This window comes from Caretta caretta, chromosome 17 (genome assembly GCF_965140235.1).
Source record: "Caretta caretta isolate rCarCar2 chromosome 17, rCarCar1.hap1, whole genome shotgun sequence".
NCBI lineage: Eukaryota > Metazoa > Chordata > Testudines > Cheloniidae > Caretta > Caretta caretta.
This window is the reverse complement of record NC_134222.1, coordinates 6,879,091-6,894,033: the sequence shown is the minus strand read 5'-3', so window position 1 is coordinate 6,894,033 and position 14,943 is coordinate 6,879,091. Positions and strand designations below refer to the sequence as shown.

General features: G+C 41.5%; 1 protein-coding gene across 1 annotated transcript in view; it reads left to right on the top strand.

Annotated features, from left to right (window-relative positions):
* Positions 1-11,723: 11,723 nt before the first annotated feature.
* PPM1D (protein phosphatase, Mg2+/Mn2+ dependent 1D) overlaps positions 11,724-14,943 on the top strand; it is a 37,271-nt gene continuing 34,051 nt past the window's right edge. The window contains exon 1 of the mRNA XM_048824547.2: positions 11,724-12,402. Within this exon, the coding sequence (XP_048680504.1) occupies positions 11,940-12,402 (463 nt within the window). The 5' untranslated portion in view covers positions 11,724-11,939. The remainder of the gene's footprint in view (positions 12,403-14,943) is intronic.

Below are 14,943 nucleotides of genomic sequence, written 5' to 3'. Positions count from 1 at the left end.
CCCACCAAATTGGCGGCTAAATTATTTTCCTGATTCGTGTCGTGTTTGTGTCCAAAAAAACCCGGTGGGGGCTGTCCCTGCTTTGAAGGAGGTGCAGCCTAATAAAAGAAGGGGTGGATGCGGGGAGAGGGAGAGCATAAGAGCAAAAAGGTCCAGGGAAGGCTGTAAATATTCAGTAACTTCCTAACCTGGAAATGTAATTTTCTTTTTTTCAGTTATGAGCTAAAATGTGGATCCCAGCCTTGTCTTCACTAAGAGAAAGGGTTGTTTGTTTTTTTTACCATGTATTAATACGTGGTAAAATTCTAGTGTGGATGAGATTATTTGTGGTTTTAGCAGGTTGAGGTCACAAACACTAGGGAGAAGCAGGAGCTTAGTTTTACCTCAACCTACTAACGTGTTAAAACTGCCTTGTCCTTACTGGAATATTACATTGTGTAAATTACCATGTGTTAGCTAAAACAGGGTGAAATCTAGCTTTTTTCCTCCTACGGTGGATGCAAACTTTGACTGATTATGGAAATGACACTAGAGCTGAAGAAGAGTTCTGTGTGGTTCAAAAGCTTGTGTCTCTCTCACCAACAGAAGTTGGTCCAATAAAAGACGTTACCTCACCCATCTTGTCTCTCTACTGTCTTTACCCACTCTCCCATTTTTCTCCTTACCATGTTGTTTCAGAGTTATTTTCTCTAACTTGCCTTCTTGATAGGGCCTACTGATGCCATTAAGGATTGTGATAGCTAGTTCTCTGCTACAGTTCATAGACTCATAGACTGTAGGAACACAAGGAATATTAGGATCATCTAGTCTGAAAAAGAAGCGTCTTTGCAGCCCCCTACCCAAGCAGAATGCAGGCAGAAAGTAGGAATATGCACAGCAGACATTCTCAGAAATCTGCAGAGTGTAGGTCTCATACAGTGAATTATTATGGCTCAGGATTGATGGCAGCAATTAAATGCCATGAGTTAAACCATGACTTTGAGTTAGGGACTTCTGTATTGTAAATGTTTTTATTGCAAACATGGATAGATAAAAACACACATCTATAACTGTTTGGAAATGGTGTTTCAGCCTCGATCCAGGCTTAGTCCAACCTGCCATGGCCAATGTCGGATTGCTGCCAACAACATATTATTTTATCCTTCCTAAAAGTTCCAAGGGATGGGGCTTTCATCTGTTTCCAATAATCTTGTAGATGTCACTGTCAAAGGTGTTTGTTTTTCAAATATAGGTTGCAAGAGGATATTGTCCTTTTAGGATTTTTTCCCTTGACAGAGTATCAGTGACCATTATTTCTCTTCTCCTTTCCTTTTCTGTCTCTCAAAATGTTGGCTAGCATACTTCTGTTACTGTTCGATGATTGTGAGGCGTCGATAACAGGATACATCCTCACTGGGTAAGAATGAGTTTCCCCTTAAGAATAAATGAATCAATGAAGGTATAATAGAATTATACAAAGGACCAGTACAATAAGTTTAATAATACTTACTACTTTATTCCTAATCTACTTTATTAATAGTCTTTTATATAACCTCAAAATACTTAAAAATTAATTAATCCTCACTAAAGCTCTGTGAGGTTATCCTATCCATTTCACAGATTAAGAGAAAGCAGTTGACTTGCCCAAGATTCATAGATTTCAAGGCTAGAGGGGAGCACTGATCATCTAGTCTGTCCTCCTGTACAACACAGGCCATAGAACTTCCCCAAAATAAATTTCGCACAATGAGTTAGTTGGTTTTTTACTATTTTAAATTTTACATTAATGGTTATTAACCTTGTTAAAAAGGCTCTCTGTGGATTTTCTGTACTTGTGTATTTCTCACTATTGGGAGAGATTTAATTTGAGAAATATACATTTCTTAACTCTCTGGAAAATGTTGAATAGGTAGGAGTGTGGTTACTTCTAATAATGTTATCTAAGTCTGACTTTGAGCTTGTTTTCCTGGTCTCAATTTATTAGAATGCATTATGTTCCATCTCAATGAGTTGTGTTGTTTGAGATTTGTCACTTGGCCTTATTATGTCTGACGAATATGCCTGCTTTCTTCATTTAGCTGGCTTTAATTATAGAAACTGGCTGACCTACTTTATTCACTGTAACTGTTCTGCACTGCTTACATACACTGCTTATCTGTTTTCATTTTTTGTAATAATCATCTACTCTTCTGGTTGCTAAAAAATAATTTACTCCTTTAAGCCATATTATTAATTTATAAGCAGAATGTGTACCATTCAATGACCTCTTTGATGCACTTCTATTGTATTAATAACAATTATGCATGCCCACGTTGCTAAAGTCAGAAGACATCTTTGGGTATGTCTACAGTATACAGACTATTCCGGCATATCATGTCACTTATGTAGGTACTTAGACTGTATTAAAGTCCCCCCTTAACCTTCTCTTTGTTAAGCAAAATAGATTTTAATCTTTGAATTTATCACTATAAGGCATGTTTTCTAATCCTTTAATCATTCTTGTGGCTCTTTTCTGAACCCTCTCCAATTTATCAACATTCTTCTTGAATTGTGGGCTCTAGAATGGGGCACAGTATTCCAGCAGAGGTCACATCATAACCTCTCTACCCCTACTCGATATTCCCTGTTTGTGCATCCCAGGATCGATTTGCTCTTTTGGCCACAGCATCACACTAGGAGCTCATATTCAACTACTATCCATGACAATTGCCAAATCTTTTTCAGAGTCACTGCTTCCTAGAAAAGAGTCACCCGTCTTGTAAGCATGGCCGATGTTCTTTGTGCCTAGATGTATACATTTACATTTAGTGGTATTAAAATGCATATTATTAGGTTGCATCTAGATCTCTCTGAATAAGTGACCTGTCCTCCTTGTTATTTACCACTCCCCCATTTTTTGTGTCATCTACAAACTTTATCAACTATGATTTTATGTTTTCTTCCAAGTCATTGATAAAAATGTTCACGTGCATAGGGCCATGAACTCATCCTTGCGGGATCCCACTGGAAACGCACTTGCTCTGTGACAATTCCCTATTTACAATTACTTTGAGACCTAGTAGCCAGTTTTTAATCCATTTAATGTGTGCCATGCTAATTTTATATCGTTCTAGTTTTTTAATCAAAATGTTGTGCAGTACCAAGTCAAATGCCCTGAAAAAGTCTAAGTATGTTATGTCAATACTATTACCTTTATCACCCAAACTTGGTCTATTAATATAATACAAGTTATAGGAGTCTCTGTAGATACATTGACATAATCCGTAGTGTAGATACAGCCTACTCCAACCGAAGGGGTTTTTCCATTGGTACAGGAACACCACCTCACCAAACGATGGTAGCTACGTTGACAGAGGTATTCTTCCGTTTATATAGCTGTGTCTGCAGTGGGGGTTAGGTTGGAATAGCTGTGTCAGTCAGGGGTATACTTTTTCATACTCAAGTCAATAGTTCTTCTGCCATCACTTCAATGGGAGTACTGATCAGGCCTTTGACTGTGCATCAAAGACCCATCTTCAGAAAGAGCCTTACGTGAGTTTGTGGTATGGGATAGGAGAAAGAGTTCAATGACTTATATAGTCCCTGGTATTTTAAGTGTGTATATATATGTATATATATATATATAGATAGATGTACAGGAAATAAAAACAAAGAACACTGTCATCTTATAATATCTTGTAAACAAACTTCCTTTTTTCTCTAATACTTTGTATTATTTAAAAAATAACTTTTCATAATCCAGAGTACATGCCACATCTCATGTCTTCATTTACTTTTTCCATATTTCAGTTTGGCCTTTGAAAAATCAGTGAAGAAACTAATCAGCCTAAAGTGAGGACAATGAAAATGTCATATAAGGAAATCAGCTCACAACCTCCTGTTTATAGTGTATTCTGAGTGCAAATGAGACCTTGATTGCTACAATATCATCTAAAAGTTCCTCTTGGAATAAATGCAGACAGGGAGAGTCTGTGGAGGAAATACAGAGGCATGAGTTCATGCTGATGTACTTTGATCCTGTTATTCCCATAGCCTAAAGTTTTCCAAAACTAAGCTTAGATCTCTAAAACATTGGACTATTTAAATTCACTCCTTACATACTTGAAGGTTGGACAAGCTGGTGGAACTGTTAGGCTCAGGTTTCCTTTTCTACCTCAGCTGGTGTACATGGGGGGAAAAATCACTTTTGGCAATGTGGAGGAAGGTTTAATCATTGTAAACAACTGAATTAATGTTCTACCGCTTAGTACTTAAGCCTAGAAAGAAGAGGGGTGGACCTGCTTGAGGTTTTTTTTTTACCATGGCACTGAACTCAAAGTGATGGTTCCTGAAAAACTAATGCCACAAGTTATATTGATATAACAAATTATATCAATATAATTTTAGTTGCTACTTTATATATATATATGTGTTTGTGAATAGAGATTTTTTTTGAGGATGTTTGTATGCATGTATGAAATAAATACTAAAGATCTATTATGAGGCTAGACATGAGTCTCATGGTTAGAGCAGCGAGCTAGTAGTCAAGACTCTTAGTTTCTTTTCTTAGTTCTATCACTGACTAGTTCTGTGACCTTAGCTAAATCACTTAACTGTTCTGCCTCACTTTCTTCCACCTGTAAAATAAATCTAATATCTACCTCACAGAGAGAAATGGGAGGCTTCTTTAACTCTCCTCATTTGGGAAGTATGCTATAATTAGAATACCTATCATGGTCCCTAGAATACTTTGGGTCAAAAAGATAAATACTTCTAAGGCATTTTGAGATTCTTTGGTGAAAGGTGCTCTATAAGTGCTTTGTCTGTTTTACAGGGGAAAAAAAGAATCCTGGATATTACAGATGGAAAAGTCCTCACCTAGTCCATCTCCTGACAAAACAGTGTTGTTCCTTACATTCATTTTCTAAAGGTAAGATACTTGCATGAATTCAGTTGATATATTCATAAAGATGAGAGATACCCATGTGTAATTGAAGCTTTTCCTTTAAAATACCAGTGAAAAGTGAGATTTCTCAAAACGTTTGGATAATATTGTCCCATATTTGTATTTTCTCTGAAGCTTCTTAATCAAGATGAAGGCTTTAAGCTTTGGTATGATTGAGATGTTTGTTCACACTTCAGCAGTTGTGTTAAAATAGATATTTTAAATTATTGGATTAGCTTGCTAGGAAAAATGTAAAAATACTTGAATTTGTAACATAATTTGCTTATTTTGAAGTGGGAAGGAATTAATTGACATGCCAGACATAAGGACGAGCTCCATCTTCTTGATGTGGACATTACAGAAACCTTTAAAACAGTATTATGGGGAATTTGTTGGAAGTTTAAAATTGTAAGCTCTAACAGGAAATAATTAAGCTGTAGAGCAGCACTCTGGTGCGTTGGCTCCTGTAAAACTACACAAAGAAAAGGAGAGTATTTGTGTGAACATTCCTCTTGTCAGAAAAAGTTTTCTTCTTTATGCTGATATTATTCTTTGCTTGCTCCAATTCAGACAAGTAAATTTAATGTTTTGTATGTTTCATATATATTGGTCTTAGAGTCAAGTTTGGGAAAGAATGTCAGCATAGTAAGAGAAGAGTGCATTGATCCTAAGGCATATAGAACGTTCTAGAGTGGAGAAGAGAATCTAAACTGCTGTCTTTCTGTAGTCTGGCCAGCTGGACATCTTGTATCTCTTTAGGAATAATTTTTAAGTAGTAAGATGAAAACAGTTAAATCATTTTACTCTCAAATTTCTTGTGAAATTTTCTCTATCTGTATATAAGCAATTAGATACAAGGAAGCTGTATGTGACCCTGTATCTTGTGTTTATTTAAAATAGTGAATTACTGCAGGTGATTGGTGCAGTGTTCAACTGCCAGGACCAGGATGGAAACATCTTATCAAACAAACAAGTAGTACAAACTTCCCCATACTAATTGGTCAGTATACTTCATCCTTACCCTGACAGAAAAGTGTTGCAAGGGGGAGATAAGTTTCCATGCCTTTCCAATCCTTAGCTTCTCTGAGGAGGATCAACAATAGGGAGGGATGCTGTTTGTGGAGGTAATTGTAATTAAAGGTATGCCTATAGTGCAGTTTAAGGTGTAATTGTGGGACCGGTAGGCATATCTGCTCGAGGTTTAATCTAGCTAGTGTGGATAACAATGGCAATGAAGATGCTGTGGCACAGGCTTCAGTGGGAGCGAGCTGCCCCACTTCAGGTCTGCCAGGGACCCTGGGAATGTACTCGAGTTGCTATTTATGATGGGGTGGGTCTGTGTTGCTGCATCTTCACGGCTATTGTTATCCATGTTAGCTAGTTTAAAGCTACTGTAGGTGCTTTACCATGCTACAATTACTCCTCAATTTGCAGTGTAGATGTACCCATAGATACTTGCCCACTAGCAATTCTACTGAGACTGCCAACTCACTTCACTTAGGCCACCTAGCAACAATGAGAGGTTAAATAACCTCTGGCCACTATCAACCTGGCTGGGTTTAACATTTGCACTTCACGTTGTCAAAGCATCAATTGCTAATTAGCTAACTTGAACACCAGTTTTCTAGAGGTGAAAGGCTCCATCTCCCATTGCAAAACCCCTAAGGCATCCAGTCCCTCATTATTTTTAAATTAGTAACAATGCAAACTCAAAATGTTTATATCCTCTCTCTCTCTCTCTCTCTCTATCACTAGAGATGTAATGATTTGAATTAGAGTTGAGTATATTGCATATCACTTACCATATATAATGTGGAGGGCTTGGAAAATATTTAACCGAAGAGAAGGGGGCTGAATTTATTTACCAAGGACAATTACTCCTTGAATATGGGAAGGGACTGGCCACACATACAAGCATTCACACCTTTGGAACATTCCTGAGTCCCCTTTTTTAATGGATTCATTTGGGTTGGGTTTGGCTGGGACTAGAAGAGCGCCTGGCTCTCTGTTGGCTCTGCCTCTTCTGTGGTCTCCCTCCTCAGTGGGCTCTTCATCACTGTGCAGTTCTGGAGTGCCGTCATCCAGAAATCACAAAGGGTCCACTGCTACTCACAGATTTGTGGTGGGGTTCCCGCTCAGAATGGCATTTAGCTCTGTGTAGTAGCAGTAGCTCTGGGGAGCAGCTCCAGACCTTTTTGTTGCCCTCCTTTTGGTAGGACTGTTGCAGTTCCTTCTCCTTTGCCCACTATTGGAACTCATCCCTGCTGTACCCCAGCTTCTGCATCTCCCTGGCACTGTTCAAATAAACATCTGACTCTTGTGGGAATTTAGCAGCTGCGCTTGCACTGCTCCTTTCCCCCATTAACTGAGGAAATCCAGGATTTCTTTCCTGGACCAGGCAGAAGCAAAAGGTTTTGCTGCAGTTTTAGCTTTAGCTTTACATGGAGTCTTACCTGTGTGCTTGCAGAGATGGGTTAGCAGGAAGAAAGGCATTTCCAAAACATGCTGGGGATTTAAAAGTGTATGTATATAGCTTCTGGTTGCTGTGACCCCTAGGTAGAGGAGTTCAAAAATTTGACAAAGGTGGTTACTGCTGTGGGGACAGTGGCATTGGGATTGTTGCTGGAGGGCTGTTTGTTGGAGTACAGCTCACGGAGTGTCCACACAGGCATTGTGCTGGTAGAGAACTTATGCTGCTGGCAGAAGTATAGGGTTTTATCAAAACTGAAGGTGGATGCATGCTGACAGAAGGCAAGTTTTACCAGAAAACTTTATAGGTAAACCAGGCTTGAGCTGCTAAAACAATAGTGCTCTAGGTTATCTGACCACAAAATGTCAGAGCACACCTTAGGCCTTGTCTAAACACCGATTTTGCACTGGTTTAATTTAAATCTATTTTTTAAACCAGTGTACTTTAACTGATGCAAACCCCTGTGTAGAAACTAGCCCTGCCTTCATTTATGTCTGTGTACACTGTGGCAATGTAGCTGCATAGCTACGGTGCCATAACTATAGCATAACCCCGTAGTGTAGATGCAACCTACAATGATGGAAGGGGTTTTTCCATTGTTGTAGGAACACCACCTCCCCAGGTGCCGGAGCTAGGTTGACGGAAGCATTCTTCCTTCAACCTAACTGTGTCTACACCGGAGGTTAGGTCAGTATAGCTATGGTACTTAGGAGTGAGGGTTTTCCACAGTCTCTGAGTGCTGTAGCTACCCTGGCCTAAGTTTAAAGCATAGACCAGGCCTAGGAAAAAGGGTGTACTTTTAACATGTATTAGCTAACATCTCCTTACAGAGGAGCCTAGGGTTTACCTCAACCAGCTAGCAAGTTAAAACTACAATTGCCTTGTCTACGCTGGGATTTTAACTCATGAGCTAAAAAGACACCTTTTTTTCCTTAGTGAAGACAAGGCCACTCTTATTTCGGGTTGAGTGACTTATTTGAGTTTAACTTAAACTTGCTTCAATTGACTTAAAACCAAAATAAAACATGTTTAAACTGGAATAAAACCAAATGCTTGTCTGCGTGAGACGTTATAACAGTTTAATTTATGATGGGATTTTAAATAAACTGAGTTAAATCAGAATAAAAGGCAATATTAATGCTCTTATTTCAGTTTAAAATAGGCTTATTTTGATTTTACTTAAACATGTAAGGAATTCGTTTAAACTAAACCACAATCAGCCAGTCTTAAACAAAAATAACAGTCTACACAGGCGATTGTGTCAGTTTAACTATCGTGGTTTAAATACCAATTTTAGTTAAACTGGTGCAGCTTTTTCCTACAGATGAGCCCGTACTGTTGACCAAAAAAACCCCAAACCAACCCTCCCAACTACTTTAGCTGTAAGGGGTTATATGTATGAAATTTCTCTGCTCTTTTCCTGTTGATTTTAACTAAGAGCAGTGGGTTTTAGGAAAAGGAAATATATACATATGGGCATATATTGCGCATAGAAATAGTTAATTACACTTGATGTATGCAAACTATTTGGGTCTTGAAGTGTGGGGCTGAGGTAATAAGTCTTCATGAAACCAACATCTTTCTCTACACCCTTTGTATACAGGCTTATGTCACTGCAAGATTACTGTATCTGGTTGGGTTGAACTGAGCTTTTTTGAAGTCTATAAGAATACAAGAACAAATTACCAAATAGGAATGTACTTTAGCATGCTGCATAATCAACAGCAGCTCCACACCCAAGATATTTTAAAGCATTTGTTTTGGGATTTTTTGTGTGTCCAATTACAAATTTGGGGTGTGGCTGTTATACAACAAAAAAACACCCACTCTGCTCTAATTTGGTAAAATGATCTGTATGAGATAAATGCTTTGATTATAAAATATTTAATAAATATTTCCAGTCACCAGACATAAATCAATTTGGCCCGCATGCAACATCACCAACAAATTATGAAATGTTGGATTCCATTTGGAAGTACAAAATGACATCTCATCAGGATGAAAAGGGGGGAAAAAGGAACATCTTGGAATTCGTAAACCACTGGTTCTTTTAATTATCATAATGAATTAGATATTCCCCTTGACTTTTCCCTGTTTTGGTGAGCTTCACAAATATCAGAATAACCTGTATGCATATACAGAGACCCCAGGAATGGGAGTTAGTCTGCTTGGTTCTAATTCATGGTTTAAATCTAGCAACAGGAATTGGGATTTGCTGTGATCTACAACCTGTACAATTCATCCATTTGACTTCAGGGAGGATTATACTGTGCAGAATCAGAGCAAGATTTGTCCCAATAAATATTGGAAGAACCTTTCAATAGTAGTTGGGGAAAACAACCTAACTAGTTTTAAGAGGGAGCCTGATACATTTATGAATGAGATTATCTGATGGGTTGTCTGATAGCGGGGACTGGACTCAAGGACCTGGGAGGTCCTTTCCAGTCCTATGATCTTATTCCTGGCTCTGTGTGCCCATGATGTGCTCCCTCAAGGCAAGGGACATTGTCTTAAGTGTTTTAGAAAGCATAATCTGACTTAATGAAAATCTGTGTTTAATAACAATTGCTGTGCCTACACATCTGTGAAATGGTAATACTTCCTTATCGTATTTCTTAGCAGTGTTGTGAGACTTTAATAGTTCCTTGGATGAAACAGACACCAGGGTATTATTATTCTGTAACTTTCTTTCACTCACTTCAAGGGGGCAGTACTCTTTTCTGGCTACACCCTGATAATAATTGGCTCTGTTCACCCACTGATGGACACTGATATTAATAGTGATTGGTTTATAGATGTTTACAGTGCCAATTATCCTCTTAGCAATTGTTTGGTTTGCATTTGTCTCTTAGCCAAAAAGGAAATAAAGTGATCTTGTTTTTCTGGATTGTAGAAAGCTTCTTGGGGGATGCTGTGTCTGTCTTATTTAATTTCATAAATAATATTTTAACCACTGTGGTAAAAGAGGTGTCTTAATGTGGCTGATTTACCTATGAAGAAGTCTTCTCTGCTGGTTCAAGCAGAGGTGAGAGAGGCAGGACTTCTGGGTTCCGTACCCGCTTCTTGTAGCGACTTGCTGCATGATCTTCTGCAAAGAATGTAGTGTCTCTGTGTATGTGTACCCAGCCGTAATATACTGTAGGGATATTTATCTCCCAAGATCATTCTGATTTATTAATGCTTGTAACATGTTTTAAGAACTTCAGGTACTACAGAAGTTAAAAGTAACATTGATATATTGGGGATATCATTGATATTGAGGAAAAATAAAAGGAGTACTAGTGGCATCTTAGAGACTAACCAATTTATTTGAGCATAAGCTTTCGTGAGCTACAGCTCACTTCATCGGCCGATGAAGTGAGCTGTAGCTCACGAAAGCTTATGCTCAAATAAATTGGTTAGTCTCTAAGATGCCACTAGTACTCCTTTTATTTTTGCGAATACAGACTAACACGGCTGCTACTCTGAAACCTATTGATATTGAGGGTATATCAAATGGGTGTGAATCAGTATTTCCCACTTTGAGATGCCACCAGCTTTCCTCATTTGAAAGAAGAGTCCAAACTACTTCCATCTATTTTAGTGATGGTTAAATGATTAGTTCAACAATGTTTTTAACACTCTTGAAGCTTTTAGGCGGAAGGTGCTATAGGAATACAAAGTGTAATATAAATATAATGTACCTGGAACAATTTTGTTTTAAATAAAACTCTTTCTGGCAGTGAGCATATCTTGTTCTGTTATAGAACCCAGGATCCAGCCCTAGCAGTTCTGTCTGCCACTGAGGACCCTATTCCATGGGCCCTGTAGGAGCTACTGCAAAAGATGCCTATGGCAAAGGGTACGTTTCAGGACTTGGACTTGGTAGCTGGCATCCTGTTGAATAAAGCTGTGCTCCCTCCTTGTAAAGTGCCTGTACATTTATGGTGCTATAGCAATCTTCAGTAAAATTAAAAGGGAAGTCTTAATAGAGAACTAGGGTGATCAGATGTCCCAATTTTATAGGGACAATCCCAATCTTTGAGGTTTTGTCTTGTATAGGTGCCTACTCCCCCCCACCCCTTCGATTTTTCATACTTGCTATCTGGTCAGTGGTCACCCTATAGAGAAGCCTCTGAAGTGGACCTAGGATCAGCAGAAGTTTTTAACGCGCAGCGCGCAATGGCCTCAGTCCCTCGCTGCCCGCGGCTGCAGGGGGCACTCTTCTAGTTACAACGCTGAGCTCTGCAGAGGGTGGTTGCAAGGCCTGCGTCGGGGACTGGCGCAGGGGGCGCTGTTTCGAACGGTGGAGCTGGAGGTACAGTTGGCCCTGGCGTGCGGCAGGGGGCGCTGCGCCTCGGAACGCTCAGGTTCTGCGGGTTCCATCAGGGATTGTTACATGAGCGCCGCGTTCTGTGCCTCGGACATGCCCAAACAGCGCCTCGAACGTAAACAATAGTCACCGGCCGCGGCTGGAGTTGCTGGCGGGGGAGCGCGCTAGAGCCGCTCGGCTGGAGACCCCGCGCCTGTGCTTTGGGGGCCTGCTACCGTCGGAGAAGCGGCTCCAGCCCCTGCTCCGTTCCCCCCATGGAGGGTCTCTACTCGCTGGGGGTGAGCGTGTTCTCCGACCAGGGAGGCAGGAAATACATGGAGGATGTGACCCAGATCGTGGTGGAGCCGGAGCCGCCGGCTGAAGGGGAGGAGGGCCCCCCTTACAAGGGCGGATCGGTGCCTGGAAGCCAGCGGGCGGCCGAGTCCCGGGCCAGGCACGACCTCCTGCCTGCCAGCTGTCGGAGGAGAGGCGCTAGCCCGAAGGCGGCGGAAGAGGAAGAGCAGTCCCCCGGCTCCAGCCAGTGCCCCCGCCGATCCGTGGCCTTCTTCGCCGTGTGTGACGGGCATGGGGGCCGGGAAGCGGCCCAGTTCGCTCGGGAGAACCTCTGGGGTTTCATCAAGAAGCAGAAGGGATTCTGCTCCGCGGAGCCGGCCGAGGTGTGCGCGGCCCTGCGCAAGGGCTTCATTGCCTGCCACCGGGCCATGTGGAAAAAGCTGCGTAAGTTACAGGCGCTGCCAGATCTGTTCAACTTCTCCCTTGCTTCTCTCCTAATCTTCACCTCCCCATCGAACTGGTGACGGGGCGGCAGCCGCCCCCCTTCCTGCTTCTCCCGCTGCCTCTCCCATTTGGGAATTGGCTGGGCAGTGGTCGCCTTCTCCCCCCCCCCCCCCTTTTAGGAGCAGGACAGTCGCCTTTTTACTTCTCTGCGTGCTATTTTCCCCCTGTTCCTTCCAATTTGCACCCCCGCCCCGGGATAAAAAAGCAGCACCTGTCTTCTCTTCTCTCCCCCCCCCCCCCCCCGGTGCTTTCCTATTGTCATCCCATTTGGAAACAGCTCAGTATCATTCTCCACTGAGAACAAGACACCACCAACTTTCTCCATGCACTGTTACTGAGAATGGGAAACACACCCCGGTTTCAGCCATCTCTTTCGAACCCTCCTCCCCCTTTTTTTTTTTTCAGACTGGTGAGTTACATGCTTGCAAAGTTTCCCTCTATTGCTGCTGGAAACAGGACACCAACCCCATCATTATCGTTTCAGTCTACATGTGCAGAGGCTGCAAATATGTCTCGCAGGGCCGGGGGGGAATGGTTTTCTGGTTCAATCAAGACATTTGGTAAAGATTTTTTGGGGAAGGGAAAGGACCCCATGCTGTGAGGAGACATTGTGATGGATAGAAATGCACTGTAGGTAAAGACTTGGGATAAAAGAGGAGGGTGATTGTGAAGCTGTGTGTTGCCTTGCTAACAATGGAAGCTGGAACCCCTGCTAAATCTTTTCTGTAGATCTTGTTATCTTATGAAGTTGTGCATGTGGTCATCTCCAGGCTTTCCTTACCCAGAATGCCCTGAGACAAAGGGGGAACTTCTTTTAGTACCATTTGGGGTCCCTTCTAAAGGACCTGGCCGACATTTTTCCTCAATTGCCCCGTCTCCAGTTCTGCCCATTGATTGCTGATGGAAGGATTCAAAGCTTGCCTGCTGCAACCGGGATTATTATTTGTTACTTGTTTTACTATTTGAGTATCCAGGAATACGCTCAGTATGTTCCAAAACAAAGAGCACAGTCCCTGCCCTGAAGACCATACAAGCTAATAATACAGCATGACATAAGTGAGTGTCCTAATTATACAAGAGAAGAAGGAAAGATTTAGGTGACAATATTATCACGCATGTGATGTTTCCTCACACATCTAGTAGGTGAGACTGCAGAAGTAAATTTCAGGAGGATTTTAAATGTGGTGAGGGTTGTAGCTTATTCATTAGTTTGGGGAGGCTTTATGCATATGGGACAGCATGGAGACAAAGGGGGTAGGAAGGCTGGCAGGGAGAGGGAACACACAATGAGACCAGGTCAAAGATGGAGGCAGGAGCGCTGTGAATATTGGGCCTTGAAGTCCAGGATAAATTAGGATTCCATGCACGACACAGCGGGGAGCCAATGAAGTGATTCAAAGGGAATGACATGGTTGAAGGAACAGTCGAGATTTTTTGCAAAAACATTTTGGACAGAGCAGGGTTTTCAGGGGTAAGGTATGTATTGGAAAGATCCTGAAAGAATAGGTTGCCATAGTTGGAGTGGGGATGATTAGGGTGTGAGAAAAGTGGCTGTTGGGGCAAAAGAGAGGAGTGGCAGCTGACCCCCAGATTATGGGCTTGCATGACAGGAAGCATGGTGATGATTTGGACCCAAACAATGGGGAGAGAGCATGGAGGAAAAAGATAATGAGCCTGGTTTTCTAGTTGTCTCCCTGCTGAGTGTGGTAACCCAGGGTGGTTTACATAGCATATGCAAACTCCCCACCCCAACTATTGATGTGGTGTAGGAAATGCTATGAGCAACAACTGGTGAGTACCAAACAGAGCTTCTGATGTATAACTGTTCTAAACGGTTTTCAAGGACAGCTAAAGCCAGGGCCCTGTGCACTTGCTGGTAGTTCTGTAACTTCTGTGTAAGTTCTGCAGGAAGCCTTCCTTCCTGATTTCTGGAGCACAAACTTGCTAACTTTTGCTGCAGGTGCAAGAAAACTTGAGGTTTTCATTCAATACAATATTCAAATAAATACTCCATAGTTAAGTCAACCTAACTCCAATGTAGACAGAGCTAGGTTGATGGAAGAATTCTACCATCAGTCTAGCCTGTTGTAGCAGCGGGTTAACTACAATGATGGGGAAAACCTTTCCCGGCAATGTAGGAAGCAACTATACTATAGCAGTGTGGCTGCCGGTGTCGTGCTTGTAGTGTACGCGTACCCTGAGTGACTGTCCATGGGTACAGCCAATAAGCCATATTTCCGAGCCAACGACGAAGATCCTGCAAGTGGGATCTGTCTTTGTTTTGTGGGTGTGGGCAGAGTAAAGCTGAGGTAGAGGAGCATTAAAGCAGATTACAAAACTGCTTCGGTTTGTAGCAAAAGCTTTGTTGATCAGCGAGGACCGAGGGTCAGAAAACCAGCATGGGGAGACCAGAAACAAAAGTTCGTTTATGTTTTTTGAATACTCTACTGTGTAATTGCACAACTGTAATAACATTGTTAG